Source organism: Lates calcarifer, linkage group LG13 (genome assembly GCF_001640805.2).
Source record: "Lates calcarifer isolate ASB-BC8 linkage group LG13, TLL_Latcal_v3, whole genome shotgun sequence".
In the NCBI taxonomy this organism is placed as follows: Eukaryota; Metazoa; Chordata; class Actinopteri; family Centropomidae; genus Lates; species Lates calcarifer.
The window spans coordinates 15,877,383-15,894,565 of NC_066845.1; the positions used below are offsets into that span (position 1 = coordinate 15,877,383).

General features: G+C 41.4%; 1 protein-coding gene across 2 annotated transcripts; it reads left to right on the plus strand.

The window, feature by feature from the left end:
* The first annotated feature begins 17 nt into the window (after positions 1–17).
* LOC108878306 (rasGAP-activating-like protein 1) lies at positions 18–17,003 on the plus strand. 2 transcript variants are annotated; one of them, XM_018668873.2, is made up of 22 exons: positions 18–68; positions 276–603; positions 942–998; positions 2,349–2,462; positions 2,857–2,918; positions 3,741–3,870; positions 4,486–4,567; positions 4,747–4,887; positions 5,050–5,141; positions 6,264–6,381; positions 7,345–7,498; positions 9,137–9,201; positions 9,402–9,514; positions 10,182–10,374; positions 10,564–10,701; positions 11,625–11,769; positions 12,426–12,598; positions 13,560–13,697; positions 13,934–14,069; positions 14,735–14,855; positions 15,082–15,158; positions 15,281–17,003. In XM_018668873.2, the coding sequence occupies exons 2-22, from the start codon at positions 539–541 to the stop codon at positions 15,427–15,429; spliced, it is 2,463 nt and encodes an 820-aa protein (XP_018524389.1). In that variant the 5' UTR covers positions 18–68; positions 276–538; the 3' UTR covers positions 15,430–17,003. The 2 variants fall into 2 exon arrangements, with proteins under 2 accessions (XP_018524389.1, XP_050931035.1); XM_051075078.1 differs by having other exon boundaries at positions 54–603.
* The last annotated feature ends 180 nt before the right edge of the window (positions 17,004–17,183 follow it).

Genomic DNA, 17,183 nt, shown 5'->3' on the forward strand with positions numbered 1-17,183 from the left:
TAGCTCAACACGCTCGCAGGGGGGCGCATTTTATCAAAGAAGAGACGCTCCTGAGGACCATACATCAGGTGTGACCATACATTTACGGGTATTACAAATTAGTACGACAGCGTAGGCAAAAGGGCAATAACGTCAATTACGAACCGATAGTGAACGATGTCAGATATGAAAACAAATTATTTTAGTCCTGTTGTGAATGCAGTTTATTCATGTCATGTCATGTTTATTTCATAATGGATTTGTTTAATGGTTCATCCCTTCGGCTCGTTTAAAAGAAGAAGAGCTGGAAAAAGACTGACGACGCCAAAACGGTGGAGCTGCCCCACAGCGTTTCACCCATAGACTGAATGGTTTCACCTGCTGGGCTGACTGGGTTGGATGCGCGCCTGTGTCGCGCGCTACTGGTGAGCTGTGCGCCGTCACGCGCCGAAGGTGCCATGAAATGAAGAAAACTCAGTTGCGGAGGGGAAGAGCACTATTTATAAGAGCGCGTATGGGAACATAGGAGAAATTGGACTAATAGCTCACTCGACTGAAAATGGCCAAAAACACATCTCTTTATTTTCGAATTGTCGAGGGCAGGAACCTCCCGGCCAAAGACGTGTAAGTAATTTCTGAATGGCATGTGCCTCTGTGGTCAAGTCTCAGCTCGTAGAATATATACAACCTCAACACTGTTTAGCAGCTACTTATCAGGTCAGTTTTCTAAGTAAAGTTCAGCCTACATTTGAAATATGTTTATGTACATTTGAATTCGGGTACGTTGTCTCCTGTAAATTAGTTGAAGAAAATTAAGGGTGACACAGTCATGCCTCTGTACTCAAATTTACCTCAGCATATTTAACTAGAGACAAGGTAAAATTAGATTGAGTTTACCATCAGACTAATTGCCAATGCTAATATGTCTCATGTTGTCATTTCTTTTTTTTTGTCATCTTAAGCTCTGGAACCAGTGATCCATACTGCATTGTAAAAGTTGACAATGAAGTTGTGGCCAGGTGAGTTCTGTCCTATTATGAATTAATATCTGCATTAGATGTTTTTTATTAATATATATCTTGTTTTATGTACAGCTACAGCTGGAGCATATCTGTTGCTTATAATCTAAATGCTCAGATTTATCACAGTTTGTACATTTGCATTAGATTAGTTTTCTGGCTGAGGCTCCCGCTACTCTGCACATGTAAACCAGGGTGGAGCATGTGTGATCAGTGTGTTGGTGCCCACAGTGTGGCCCCTCCAACACAGAACCTGAGAGAACCTGATACTGGTCTGGCCTTTAAAACACCCGCAGGTAACCATGGAGAGGGTGCATCAATTATTGCAGGGAGCTCCCGGTGTAAGCAAGGAGGATGCTGAGAGCTGGGAGCAGAATGCACCACTTCAGAGGTGTTCTCCATATGAGTGCACAAGTACAGATAATTTAATCCTTCAAAGTGTTCAATTAAAAGGTGTTTATTTTCAATAGCAGCCATACTGTACAGCACATTATATATTTATTTCCAGGTGCTGCATTTTGACAGTAAACCAGAGTTCTTTTAGAGGAAACGTTTGTTGCTGCCTTTAACAAGAACATGGGTGAATTCAGTGGCTATTGTTCCATCTGGCATGTTGAGGGAAAACGGCACAATGATTCACTGCAGACACTCACGCTAATTATCTTGTACTTGTAGTGTTACTGGCCAACTGACTCCTCGAGTGTGATGTTCATGGATGATGTGGCTGGTAGATTGTGGTGGGAAATAATGGGCACAGCACACTCGTAGAAACAGAACAGCATACAGAGCTCTGCAATGATCTGTAGGTTTTGAAATCTTCTAATACTATCGATAATACAGTATATGACTGGTATTTATGCCAAAGCATTGCTTTTTCGATACCTTACCTTAAGAAATATAAACTTGTTTTTGTATAAACCCCTTAGATGTTTTCTAAACACATCAGCCATAAAACTGGCAAAATAATGACTTTAAACCAGGAACTACTGATCACAGAATATGTATAGAAGACTACAAATCTGAGCAGACAATTTTGCAGATTGTTCCATCTGAATAAATGTATGCAAAATTTTGATAAAAGTAAGTCAGACATTAATATTATATTGAGTAGAGACCTATGTTTTTTCTTCTTTCCTATTCCATTAATCACCCATTCTTCACCCTAGTATTTTTTTGCACATTACTCGAAAAGCATATGATCTCTCTACCCTCTGATATGCTTAAGAAGCCACTTATACAGTCATTTCTGATTTCTGTTATTAATGTGCTGGTATCTGTTGATGCACATCTTTGTGTGATACGTTTCTGTGTAAGGCTGTGTTAGCAAACATGTGAATCCTCTCTTTTCAGGACTGCCACGGTGTGGAAGAACCTCAATCCATTTTGGGGTGAAGAGTATACGCTGCACCTCCCTATGGGTTTCCATTCACTCTCCTTTCATGTTATGGATGAGGACACCATCGGGTAACACTGTCATTCAAAGCTGTTCCAAAATGATTCTATATTCAACCACTGCTCCTTCCTGACGGAGCTTGGCAGTTGATTTACAGTCCTCTAAGTCATCAGTGTTTGCTTAACTTGGCTCTTGAATTGATATATTTGGGTTAAAACCTCATGTACAATTTAAATGTTTTGGGAAAAAAAACTCCAAGCTTTGAATAAACAAACATCATCAGACAGATGGTCGTCCAGATTGAGTGATTAAAGGTTGTTTTTTTTCTCCTCTTCTTGTGACCACCAGTTCTCTAATTACTCTGCCTTCAGATTCACCTCATTTAACTCCACCAAGATCAAACATCTTTGATAGTATTTTCAATAGCTTCTATCTAATAATCTCTTCTTTGATCTTTTTCTATAGCCACGACGATGTTATTGGAAAGATTACTTTGAGTAAAGAAGCCATTGGATCTCAGTCTAAAGGTATGACTGAACAAATCTGCATCAGCCTGTGACAGGATGGGTGCATGACCAGAGCTCAGAGGTTAAACATACATGGATTCCCATGACCAAATCAAAGGTCTGAGTGATTGAGAAGACATGGCTTTATTTAGACACACACTGTGGGAATGTTTCTCAGTGTACTCTCACACATTTAATTTGATTTGCTCACATTGATAAATCACTTCGGAGTCTGTTCCGCTTGTGTAAATTCTAACTCAGAGGCGGTGAAATCGACATTCACGTTGATAAATCTGTTATTATGATGGCTCTTCTGGTGCTTGCCTGCATAAACTCTGGTATTTTTCACCGTGCATTGCAAACCCTCTGTTTGTGTGGAAGCCCACAGTGCTGTAAAATGAGGAGAACAACCAAAGCATTTCAAATGGCCTCAAACCATTTAATGTTTGGTTCTCTCACAGAGGCTCTCGCATTTAAGAAATTAGTCACAATGTTTACCTTGGCACGAACTCTAGCACTTTCTATGCTGTCTTGGCAGAACAGAGGTCATTTAAAATATGGTATGGCGTGATGCTGTTGTAGTTTTATAAAACTGCTCGCAGTGTTTATTGGGATATATTTGCTGCATACTGATGGATCTCTTGAAAGCCACCTGGCGTGGCCTCGTGTGATTCATTGCTACAGGGTGGTACTGAGTCAGTTACTCCCTCGCAGGAATCTTCTCACAGTCTGGCCTTGACACTGTGCCCTTGCTTATGTCCGATATAAAAAAATGAGTACAGACCACATTGGATGTGGTGTTGTTGTTTTGATTACTCACATCTCTCTGTGTGGCGTGGGCAGGGCTGGATAGTTGGCTGAACCTGACAAGGGTCGATCCTGATGACGAAGTCCAAGGAGAGATCCATCTGAGTCTGGAGCTGCTGAAAGATACAGAGAAGATCAGCCTGCGGTGTCAAGTCATTGAGGCCAGGTAAAATATTTGTGAGCTTAAAAAAATGTGCAGAAAATGATCTCATTCAGAGATAAAGATGAACAGTGATGAGCTAAACATTAGAGTAGCAGGCTTGTGACCAGATGGTTCGTTAGACTATAAAAGCAAGTGTAAATGTACAGTAGTTGCAAATGGCGAGACTATCATGCTGTCATCTTTATACATAGATTTAAAATGATCAAAGTGGATCCTAAGTTACGTTTCTGTAGCTCAGACCCGGCAGTGCCATCACTGTTTCAGAGCTGAAATCTTATCACCATCACCCCACAGGCCTCCACACTCCCCTCTTGAGTCATGCTGCCACTATCACACCATTCACTGTACCATCTGTGCGTCCCAGGCTACAATCTCTCCCTCTCAGGCAGGGCACTAATGAGCATGTCAATCAGGGCTTGACACCGTGTTATTCAAACATGCTGCGATGAATGTGAATTAACTTTGAAAGAATAAGGTCAAGTGGAAAAAGTAGTGCTTTGGCTGCTTTTTCTTCACTGTCCCTCACTGATTTAATTTGCAGAACAGGTAATGGGAGTTTGTTTAGCACTTTAGTGTATTGATCAGTCATCTTGTCTTTTGGTGTGGTGATACCCACAGAGATTTGGCTCCAAGAGACATCTCCGGAACCTCTGATCCATTCGCAAGAGTTATTTTCAACAACCACAGTGCAGAGACCTCGGTGAGCTCTGCGTGCATGCCTGTACAGTATGTTTTGGTTTCAGTGGAGCCAGAAGTATCAGTTATACCATTGTAAGTAATGGTTGCTTGATAGCCTGATTGTCTGTCTGAGTGAGCTGAGGTGACAGGAAGTGGATTGAGGATTGTAGATCTCTTATGACCCCAAATGCTGCATTTTAGATTATCAAGAAAACCCGTTTCCCTCACTGGGGAGAGACTCTGGAGCTGGAGTTGGATCCAGAGGAGCTGAGTGAGGAAGGAACTGTCACTGTGGAGGTCTGGGACTGGGACATGGTGGGCAAGAATGACTTTCTGGGAAAGGTGAGGATCCCAAAATTATAATAATACCTCATATTGTATAGATTTCACAACATAATAGCTTTAAAAAATATGTTTAATCTGTGAGTACAATATTTCCCACCATATAATTCCTTAAAAAGTTATTGTTCTTGCCTGTATCCTTGTTTGCTCCTCTTTCCACAGGTGGAAATTCCTTTTGCTTGTTTGCACAAGACTCCTCTGTTAGAGGGCTGGTTTCGTTTGCTACCCTTGGGAAACAATGAGGTTGATGCTGGGTGAGGATTATGGGTGTGATTATTTGTACACTGTGGTGAGTTTGAGTGCTTGTATGACTGAGGCAAGCATTTTGCTTTTGGAAACCTCTTAAGACTCACTGTAGCAGTCACTGTCTTTTTCTTTTTTAAATGCACCCAAGGAAAGTATTTGTTCCCCCTCCATGCTCTCTTTCATGCATTTAAATGAACACTCACAGGTGTATAGCCAGGTCTCCGACAGCATCTGTTCCTTGAGATAATTTTAGAACAAAGAGTGTACTGCGAAAGGATAGTGTCAAAGTAAAGTGAATCTCAGAGGTTCATTAGGAAATGACTCATTATGATTCATTACTGCTGAATAGAAATTGGTAAGAGGCCTACTTTCACAACAGTAAAAAAACAGACGTAATTGCAACAGATATTCCTGGACTATCTGTTACAACTAATGGTTTGGGAAAGCAGTGTGAACATACCCCTTTGCCTTTACTATAAGAACCCCTTAACAGTGGGTTTAGAAATGTTATTCCCACATTGACAAAAGCCTGGTATAATATTAAATCAAATATTTACCAAATTACTCTTTGATCTGATGTTATCAGGACTTCACCTTAATAATCTAAAGTGCGGTCACGTGCACAGTAGTATCTTGGATATGTATCTTATCCTGGTTTTGATCTTATTCTTATTTTTTATCCATTATGAGATGGTTCGTGCACAAAACATAACCAGGATGCTGCAAAAACTCAATCATAACCAGGATATCAGTGTGCATGTAAACACTCGACATTTAACAAGAAAATGTAAGAGATGCACTTATATGTAATTATACTTTAATCATTTAATCAGTTCCCTGCCCTTTTATTTACAATTTCCTGTGGACTTCACACACATCATATTACAATTTGTAAACAAAGCCATAACCAGTGTTTGGTTATCTTCACTTACAGAAAAAAAAGAAAGTAAGGAGCTTGTGTATATTCAAATAATCTAACCTTTAATTCTTTTATTTTATATAAAAAATGTCCTGGGTGCTTTCAGGCACATTTTCCTTCCATTCCAGGATCTTTAATTGAGCTTTACATCAGCATAAGATCAAACTGTGTGGAAAATCTGAGATTCTGTGGTATTTTTCTTTGCATCCAGTGGCAAGCTGGGAGCGCTGCGTCTGAAGGTGCGTTTGGTGGAGGATCGGATCCTGCCATCTGTGTACTATCAGCCCCTCATTGACCTTCTGGTTGAGTCAGTCATCTCCCCCACAGAGGTCGGCATCACAACTCCTCCTCAGTGCTGATATTCATGTGCTCAGTCAGGGGTGTTGGCTGGACTGTTAACCATCGGTAGCAGCACACATTGCTTACAGAATGTGAAAACTGGAGAAGGAAGGAATGGTTTGGATTTGATTTACCATATAATCTGCATGTGAATATTCCAGCCACTCAAATGTCTCAAACCAAAATGAGGGTTACATCAGATACCTACTACTGTTATTACTTAATCCACATGACGGAAAATTCTCAAAACCTGTAATACAATGGCAGTTTAATGAAAGAGAGTTGAAAACAGTTACTAGTCAAATTGATTGAGTAAACATTAATAACTCATTGCTAATGGACTTACTCAATATGAATCAGAATTCCTACCTCAGTGGTACAGGTAGTAAAACATGAGAAAATATTGTTACCTGTGGAAAAATGAAGACAGTGACTGAATTCTGTTTCTTTAAGAAAATATGTTATCCTGTTATATTTAGCCTACTTCAGTATTGTTACGACTCAACCTTGTTCGTGCTTTAGTTTCAACCCCCCCAGTGAAGAATCTGCATAAATCCATTTTTCCTTTGGCATAGTAACCCCATCAACTGAGGAACTGACAAAGACTTGCCAGCCAATAAGATGCGAGAATTTCAACCTATTTTCCTGTAAACCCTCTCTGATTGGTCTTGCCTACATTCATTGAAGATGTAATACAACACTGTTCACTTAAAATGCAATGCAGCGCTACTTTAAAGAAAAAAATCTTTGTGGCTACAGTCCCCAAAGCCAAATGTGCACACCTGTATATTAAATGTTGTTCTGTGTCGAGAGACTGCTGTACATACAGTATATAGTGTTTTCCCTTTAGCTAATCCACAGTTATCCTCACTCTACCTGACTCATTTACCCTGCGTTGCCCTTCCAGTGACACACAAATTCTCTGCCCATAACCTGACTCATCCTCCCACCAGGTGGAGGACAGCAGTGCTCTGACCATGCTGGAGGAGGTGACCACAGTTGAGAGCCGTCAAGATGTGGCAATGACCCTGGTGAAGATCTACCTGGGCCAGGGCCTGGTCGTGCCCTTCCTGGATTACCTCAACACCCGGGAGGTCAACCACACTAGTAAGATTAAAGGGACAGCATGTCAAAACTGCCTACAATAACGGTTCTGACAGATTTATTTAACTTTTTCACCATTAATGCCTACATATCTGAGCTCAAACCAATTTACATGTGACAACTGTGATCACAGAATACACAGTGTGAATAAGATCTACATTTATCTCTATTAGTCAGTATTTGTATTAGTCAGTTTGGGACATGCCAGTTTGCTGTAATTGCTCCACTCTCTAGAGACCCTCTGAGGGCTTCTGCTATTTATCTCTGAAATGACATTAAGGTCTCTGAGCGCTGCAGTCATGGTCTGTGTGTGGGCATTTAAAGCCTAACAGGACTATATTTACTACCCTGATGCCAATTATTTACTCACCCAACAGTCTTTTCATGGCTCCTCTGAGGTCTGGATTAGTCATGTTTTTTGCCTCCGCATCACATCCCCATGATAATTCACACAGAGTTGTGCTCTGGTCTTTGGGTTCTGTTGGTGTAGTTTGAGATAATAAGCATAGTGCCTAAGTTTCCATAGCAACTCCACATGATCCTCACGGTAACTGCTTGATCAAGAATAGATGCCGTGAGCAGCCAGACATTAAAGTTGGGCGCAGGGGTAAGGAAAGGAAAATGTACTGTACACCCACTGGGTTGCAATGAAAACTCAGCCTCTCCCATAGGTCTTCATTTTTATAAGCAAACTATTTTACCCAGCAACCCACTCCTGTCACCATGGATATTTTAGTACCTTGAAGGATTTAACTGTTGTTGCAGCAAGGTCAGTCTGCCCTCATTTGTGACACTGAGCTCTGTGTTTCTAAAGCAGATGAGTTCTTGGCTGATAAACATATGTCAAACTAAAGGTAGAGAGAGAGTATACATATCGTAAAATGTTTATGTCGTGCGCCATGCCAGAAACCTGAGCTGAGGTCAGAAACAGACAAAGGATCCACATAGTGTATTAATAGCTTCCACTTAATTTAATGAAGCAGTGTTTCAGTCTCGTTTTCATCAAGCATGATTATGGGCCTGATGAGGGGCTCAGTGAAAACTTAAATGTTACTTCATTACATTCATTGGGAGCTATTAATACGGTGGTGGAATCATTTTTCTGTTCATGTCCTCAGACGTACCTCAGATTCAGGCATTGTATGCTTTAATTAGACAGACAACCATAAAAAGATGACAGGAAATGATGGGAGATGCAGATGGGGAATGACAGTTCAGTACCATAACCCCAATTTCTCTTTTTTTCTGTTTCAGACTTTGTGGAAAATCTGATTGAGTGTACTTACTCACACAAAATTGAATCAAGTTTAGTCAGAGGGTTTTATAGTTGAGAGTGCTCTACAGGGCTTTATAATGTGTAAAGTAAATTGAACACTCTGTCTTTTTTCCCTTGATTCACACAAAGAAAAACTTTATTAGAAGAGAGACTGGGGAAAACCTCACAGAGAGCAGACATACAGACATTGCATGGAAACAGTAGGCAACAAACACTTTTCTTGTTGCTTTTTAAAGTGGTCATAACATGTTTCTCTAAAATCTAAGCTGCTGTATCCCTGCTATTATTTAATATGCTCTATTTTAGTTTAAACTTTATTATTTATTATAAACCTAATTAATGTCCTTTCTGTTTTGCTCTCACAGCTGATCCAAACACTTTATTTCGCTCTAACTCACTTGCCTCCAAGGCCATGGAGCAGTTCATGAAGGTGAGTTGATATCTGGTGTTTTGTTTCATGAGAAATCATAAGTAATTGATTTTTCTGTCCGTATAGTACGTGAAAGCATCATGTTTTAAGTAGTGCACCCCTGCTGCGCCACACCTTACTGTTCACACATTTAGAAAATAATCTTTATAACATAAATGCAAATGGGATGTCTTCAACATATGGTATTGTTTTACTGTCAGGCTGTTGGCATGCTGTATCTGCATGAGGTGTTGAAGCCCATCATTAACCGCATTTTCGATGAGAAGAAATACATTGAGCTGGACCCATGTAAGATCGACCTGAACCGCACAAGGTAAAATCAACCTAAAACATATCCTCCTGGATCTCACAGTACCATGGTCGTATTCTGACCTAAAATAGTCCAGATCTGTTTCACAGGTTCTTGTCTTACGCCACAAATGGCAAGTGGGGGATTTTGGGTGGTGGGTTCGTTAAAATGGTCGGATGGAAATGCTACCACAGGAGACTGCCCGCTTCCTTTACACTTTACCCCTGAGAGGAAGACATCACTGTGAGAAAGTGAAAAAAAAAAAAGAATGTAAAAAGGGGGAAGGCTGTTGCTTGGCAACTGCCATGAGCCCCCTGAGATGTCTATCTCTGACATGGAGGGAGATCCAGGGTCTAACATCCCCTACATCTGCAGTACATCTGTCTGCCATCACCTTTTACCCTGTTTATACTGTTTATCTCTCTGGACATCGTTAGTCCAGCACTCAATATCTGTGTTCAGCTGTCCAGTCTATGAAATTGCACGCTCAAACATGTGATGACATTTTCAGTTATATTATAGGAGGTGTTGTAAATTTGAATATATTTGATTAGTGTGCTTAATTTCGTATGGTCCTTACATGATTCAACTTGAATCTACATACAAAATGGCTGGCACTTTGTCTTAGGATTGTGTATACTCTGGAGATTTCTGACATAGTCATTAACAATATCTTTCTTTGTCTCCAAAGACGAATTTCATTTAAGGGTGCAGTGTCAGAGGCAGAGGTACGGGACAGCAGTGTGGAGATGCTGCAGGGCTATTTAACCAGCATCATTGAATCAATTGTGGGCTCAGTCGATCAGTGTCCTCCTGTCATGAGAGTGGCCTTCAAACAGCTGCACAAGAGAGTAGAGGAGCAATTTGCTGAACCCGAGAATGAGGTCAGTCTGGAACAAAACGCGCTGAGAATAAACACCTTTCCTAAACTTGTCAATGTATAGGTCTTGTATAGTTGAGATTTAATCATTCTACATTAGCTGTACATGTTACACATTGAGCTACTGCTCTTAACCCGTGATGCAGTCCTCAGATTCATTAACTTTCCTGTCATATTCACCCTGTTTCTACAGGATGTGAAGTATCTGGCCATCAGTGGATTCTTCTTCCTGCGTTTTTTTGCTCCTGCTATCCTCACGCCGAAACTGTTCCAGCTGAGAGACCAGCACGCCGACACCCGTACAAGCAGAACACTGTTACTACTGGCCAAGGTACGATGCACAACACAGACATACACACAGACATCGCTATGAATAATTTATTCATGTCCAGACATCACACTTAGGCGCAGAAAAAAAAACAAACAGTAAAGAGGTGGACACAGCGGGTGCAAGGCTACATGTTTGCCAGCTGGGAGGAATTTTAATTTGTAAAACAAATATGAAGCAGAAGTACACTGTGCTGTGTGTATAGGGGGAAGTAAATTTATGATAACACAAGAGTGTACGCAAAACACTGCACAGTGGATTGTTTGATCAGCTACACAAAGTATGCAGTGTTTTTCAGTGTCATTGTTTGCCATAAAACTTTGAACAATACCTTCTTATATTACAAAGACTTGAACATCCTGTTTCAACTGGAAATAGCTCAAATTGCAAAAGAAAGGAGCAAAAAAAACAACAACAACATTACTTGTTACTGGACAGAAATGTCACCAGTAGGATATAAGTAAGAGCTCATCATGACTGGACATGACTACCAGCTGTCACTAGCATAAACACCCTTGATATCATTAAAAAAAACAGGTGTGTCACGGTTTCATATCAGAAGAAAAGCGAAACCTTGTTCCTCTCCAGCGTGTGTCTTCTGTGGTTGCTGTCCGTGGTGCTGAAGTGCTGTTGCCATGGGTTCTCTACAGAGAAAGGGAACAGGCTATTTTTACCTGTGTGCGAGCCGCAACCAGACTGCGGTTCAAAGCCGAGCATCAGAGAGGGGCGTAGAGAGGGACTTCCTCTTCGCCCTAGGCCAGGTGTGGGCTGGACAAAGGGCCTCACAGCATGCTTGGCCTCAGGGACCCTTTTGATCTCTGACATTGAGATCTGCAGTCACTCACACTGAGTTCTGTCGGTTGCCGGTGATTTGATGTGCTGAAGATGTGAGTGTAGAGTGGATATTTTGTCTTTGTGGTCGCCAGGCTCTACAAAGTGTCGGGAACTTGGGCCTTCAGCTGGGTCACGGGAAGGAGCAGTGGATGGCGCCTCTTCATCCCATCATCCTCCGCAGCGTGGCCTCTGTGAAAGACTTCCTTGACAAGTTAATCGACATAGATCATGACATTGGTAAGGCTGATAACAGTGAACACACCATTAAACTTGTAATCAAAAGTTCAGAGGTCATGCTGTTGATTAATTAAATGCTGTAAATGAGACACAGACCAGCTGCCAGCAGCTTCCAAGCTGATATCAGGATTAGGCGAAACAACACTGTAGCCCTGTGGTGAAATATTCATAACTTGCTGGAAGCCCTAGAAAAGAGATGACATGGTTAATGAGCTGGCGGGGAGCTGGAGTGAGAAGCCACAGGTGCTTGTACACGCCACACTGGTTACCCAACGTGTCTTGGCTGCTTTCTTACCGTCATGTGTCAGTAAGGCTGTTGTTGTGAAACATCTTCCCCCTCTGACATATCATGTTTCAGCCTCCTTCTGCACATCACACCCACTCTTTTCTCTTAAAGGCCAGTTTGACATTTAATGCTCTTCAGGTAGATTTGTTGGACAGAAGTGGATGCTTGTTATGCCTCTTTGAAGCTGTCCTTCATGTAGTGATGGAAGGAGGGCTGAGGAGCCATCAGTAACAAAGTGCTAAAAAATAAAAGACATGCACTTTAACAATCAAATGCATTCTGTTTGATTATTGTCACAGCACCACCTTGTGTCTATATGGATGAACATGCCTATACATGTACATTACAAATTTCCATTCTCCCCCTGCAGTGTCCGAGGTGCCTCAGAGGGCTGTGTTCATGCCCTCAGTCACAGTTAAAGAGGGGTACCTCCACAAACACAAGGCAGAGGGCCCTCAGCTGTTGTCCCGCTTTGCCTTCAAGAAACGCTACTTCTGGCTGACAAGTGAGACGCTGTCCTACGCCAAGACACCTGATTGGCAGGTTGGTACCAAACCAGTGGGCTAGAACCTTTATTCCACCAACGTACAGTTTGTTAATGTGTTATTTTGGCTGAGTAGTGTTCTTAAATCTGTCATCGATCACATTGTCTTGATAAATAATAAATGCCAGGTATATAATTATTGATTTTCTTTGTCCTATATATTGGTCAAAAATAGATGGGTAAGCTTCAAAGTCGTGTGAAAGTGACTCATCCATTATTGGGAGCTGATAGGTCTTGTGATGATGAATCAGTCGCTGTGTCTGCCCTTTGAAGAACGTTTAGCAACTTGGCTCATAAAAAGAGGAAACATTTTAGTCATCCCCAGCTTGCTTTAATGTATTTGTGTTGATCTCCTTGTGAGAACATCATTAGTGTTATTACCATGTGGTGCCTAGCCTTGTGATAATGATCTCCTCTCATTCACCAGCTAGAGACTGTGAGAGAGAGAGAGAGAGAGAGAGAGAGAGGGAAAAGGAGGGAGAGAGAGAGGGCAGCAGGCTCTCTCTAGCCCAGTAAAAAGCCCTCTCTTTGAGCCAGTCTCTGCTTTGTGCGACTGGAATAAAGGCCAGGGTTAATTGAAGGCTGTGGATATTCATGCTAACATTGCAAATCAGATTACAGACAATGTCTTGGCCCCTTTCCTCCATGTTGGAGCACTCCAGTCTCGGTGAAGCGAGCTCCTATTGGAAGTGGCTGATTTACACTTTAAAGTGGCCTTTGCTGCCATGCTGATCTCATCTTCACTTCCTCCTTGTCTCACACTGTTCCTCCCAGCCTAATACGTACAAAAAAATGTCAGCATCAGACACTGCTCCCCTAATTTGCTCTATGATCAAATGTCACTTTTATTTCACTTAAACCTTAGTCTAAAGTTGCCTTAGGCAAAGTTGTGAGCCACCATTACCAACCTCTGCATACTTGTGTTAATTGGTGCTGTGGTTTATGGCTAAATTGTTGCAGGTGCGCTCTTCAATCCCTATTCAGTGTGTGTGCGCCGTGGAGAGGGTGGACGAAAATGCCTTTCAGCAGCAGAATGTAATGCAGGTCATCACCCAGGACAACGACGGACAGCTGCACACCATGTACATCCAATGCAAGGTGCATGGATACTGATAGCAGCCAGTCAACAAAGAAGTTCATGACAAAACATTATTTCCTTAAATACTTGACAGTTTGCGTTGTTCTTAGTTCACAGTTATGCTAAAAAAAATACTGGGAACATTTTTTTTCTTCATTTAATTATTGTATTTTCTTATGGTTTAATTTCAGTATGACTTTAAGAGACCACTAAACTCATTGGAGCATGGTGGGTTTTATTTTCTTCATCTGAATAGAACGTGAATGAGCTGAACCAGTGGCTGTCAGCGATAAGGAAAGTCAGCATCTACAATGAGCGCATGCTGCCCTCTTTCCACCCAGGGGCTCATCGCAGTGGCAAGTGGACCTGCTGCCTGCAGGCGGACCGTGCCGGTAATCCTGCGTTTATTACCTCTGATGCTGCACAAACTTTGAAATCCCTCTATATGAGTACTCTGGGTGCGGTGTAACTATCTAACAAGTTTTTATTGTGCTGTTTGTCAGCATGTATGAAAAATATGGTTCACAATTTACAATTACACCCAAGAAGCCTGCAGAGGGATTATCACGAATCAACAGCATTGCAGGGCATAAGCAGCGCTATCCATCAACATGCAGGCTTACATCTAGTTCACAACATTATACTTTCTTACTTCACTCCTGGTCATCTTACATGCAGCAGGCTTCAAAGAGCGAATAAGCTCCTGGCGATCCATATTTAATGACTAAAGCCTCAATTTGTAGCTGCCATGTCTTTGTTGCTTCACTGGAGAACAAGCTCAGAGAATCATAATGTAATTTTCTCTGACCAATTACATCTTGTCACTGTCTGAAAGTTGCATCTGATTATATTTCTTGTGTAGTTTTTTGCAGTCCTGAACATTGTTCATATGACGTATGGTTCCTTGTAGTAATGCCAGAATTTGGGGTTTGATTACAATTAGGGCTTTTTGCATTCAAAGTGCACAAACTTGTAGTATTTGTAGTACCTCAAATTGTCAAGTTGAAGGATATTTTACGTTTACCTGTATGAGGTCAGGTAAAAGGCTGTTTCTCAGTCACAGGCTGCAGTAGGACCCACTCAGCTGTGACTCTGGGTGACTGGAGTGACCCGCTGGATCCTGATGTTGAGACTCAGACCATATACAAGCAGCTTCTCCAGGGCAGAGATAAACTCAGGTCAGTAGAGGAAACAAGTCTGTCAACGTCCTCAGCCTGGGTGCAGTTTATCTACTGGCCACAAGAGGTCTATGTTGCAACACAGGAGAACACTGCTCTGCTGTTACTGCTGATGCTTCTTAACATTACAACCAAATGTTTAATTGTCACTCTGTGAAAAGACAAAGCGGCTTCTAGAGATTGGTCAGTGATCATATATGATTAATGTCTCTGACTGATACTGCAGGAAAAAACATCTGGAGATACCAGACGCCGATCAGACATCAAGCAATAAAGAACAGATCAGCTCTGACATTCACCCAGGTGAGGCAGCAGCTGCTGCATCTAAACTGTGCATTTTCTGCCGAGATAGAAGGATGCCCCTGTGTTTTCATCAAGATTTTATATTTTTATTTGACAGCACTGTGTCACTTTCTGTGTCATAGACGGTGCAGAATGCAACGTTCAGCTTCTGAAGCCGGGTCAGAGTGTCGCCGCTCGGCTGCTGGCGGTCATAGAGGATCTGGAGCAGGCTCACGCCACCTTCCAGCGCAGAGAAAAGGAGGACGCCACCAGTGTCATTCTGAATCCCTAGACTCGACGTAGACTAGGATCCACTAATGCGTGAAGTGAGGGGGAGGGGAAGGGGGTGGGGGGGGGATCGCAGCATCCTGTACCGACACAAGTGAGCGTCAGATACTCACTCTCTTGATTGTCAGGGAGAAAAAGTGGCCGCAGGGTGCAACCTCTCCCAGCCCTTTTAGTACATTCCCCCATGCTGTAAAGAGCAAAGGAAATTCTGCCACTTTGAATCTTTTTGTATTCTCTGAGTGCCACTGACTTCAACAGCGCCGGGGAGAGATTATGATACTTGACAATAAAGGGGGCCGAGGGACTTTTTGAAGCATGATCTGACTTGATATTTTTTATGTAGATAACAGCCGATCTGTTGCATGGCCTGCATCCACTTGTTGTGAAATGTGAAAAGAAGCTTTTATATTTTCAGATACTGTACAGGACCTCGGTCACACATTTTTATGCAAAAAAAGAAAAAGCTTGTTGTAGTGTAATCTACAGTACCTGAATGTAAGGTGTTTTTGACATTGCTTTTATCAACGTTTTGACATTTTATTGAGGCAATTTATCACCGTGGCCGCAATGTAGCAGTGACATTAAAATTATAGGTCAATACTACAATGAATTTATGAAACGCTGGTGCACATGCCACAGTGTCATGCTGCTTGTACAGTGAGCAAAATTAATATTATTTTAATCGTTGCTTTGGTCCCTTTATACAAAACTATGTGCTTTTGTTTGGTGCTATGGCCAGTCAACTTAAATGTTTGGTTCTGATGTAATTTGCATATTTAAAAACACTTGATGTAGCCATTCCTAAAGTCATGTGGGTAATATTTACCCGTTAACAGCATAAAGGATCAGTCTTTAATATAAATGAGACAATAGAAGTAACTATTACTCCCATTTGGTAAGTTTACATCTTTTTGAGATTTTGGTGCCACTACATTTGGCTCACAAATGTTAGGATATGTTTGAAATGCCAAAATTAGTTTTTAGAAAATGAAAAAAGATGAATTTTGAGAATCCCTCACTCAATCAGTTTTTTTTATCTGTGAGACACACAAAACTGTACACGCACATGTTGTTAAAGCCATTTCCCGGAGAGTGAGTAGTACAGTGCGGTGTCTTTCCCTGAAACGCAGAAGGTCACTGAGTGTAACGGAGATCAGATCTGTGATCTCTCAGATAGCTTCAGCATGCCACCCTGCCTCTGTTTACATTTTATTCTGTTACAGTTGTGTGGAGTAAACATTCCTCCTACCGTGGGTGTAAAGCTATAGTACACATGCCAGACACGACAATCAATAGGCTACACTGATACAGAGTTATTTCCTAAGTGTTCTGCTATTTGCTGCTTTCCAAAATTTGTTTTATTGATTTGCCACTTCAGTCTTTTTAAAACTAGAGAACACATCAGCTGTTGTTTGTGAACTTTATATTCCCTGAATGAGGGCTCTTATTATGACAAAAAAAGAATGACACACTGCCTGTACTTTATTTTGCAAATACACCATGATGGTTTGTTCCAAGTGGATTGTTACTGTGAACTAAACACAACTGTATTATTCAATCAGTAAACTCTTATTTCAGCTAGTGTCTAGTGTCAAATTTGTGTTCAGGAAAAAACAACAACGAAAAAAAATGACTGCAAAAAAGCAATGACTGCATTCATTGTGCAGGGGTACAATGAATGCAGTCATTGCTTTTTCCATTCTAGTTAACCTGGGTTGAATTAAGTGCAGAACTTATTAATGCTAAGTATCTAATTTG

Coding starts and splice junctions, on each gene's coding strand:
- LOC108878306 (XM_018668873.2), top strand. CDS start 539: ATGGCCAAAAACACATCTCTTTATTTTCGAATTGTCGAGGGCAGGAAC. Junction 7,499..9,136: donor CCGGGAGGTCAACCACACTA/GTAAGATTAAAG, acceptor TTGCTCTCACAG/CTGATCCAAACACTTTATTT. Junction 14,070..14,734: donor CCTGCAGGCGGACCGTGCCG/GTAATCCTGCGT, acceptor GCTGTTTCTCAG/TCACAGGCTGCAGTAGGACC.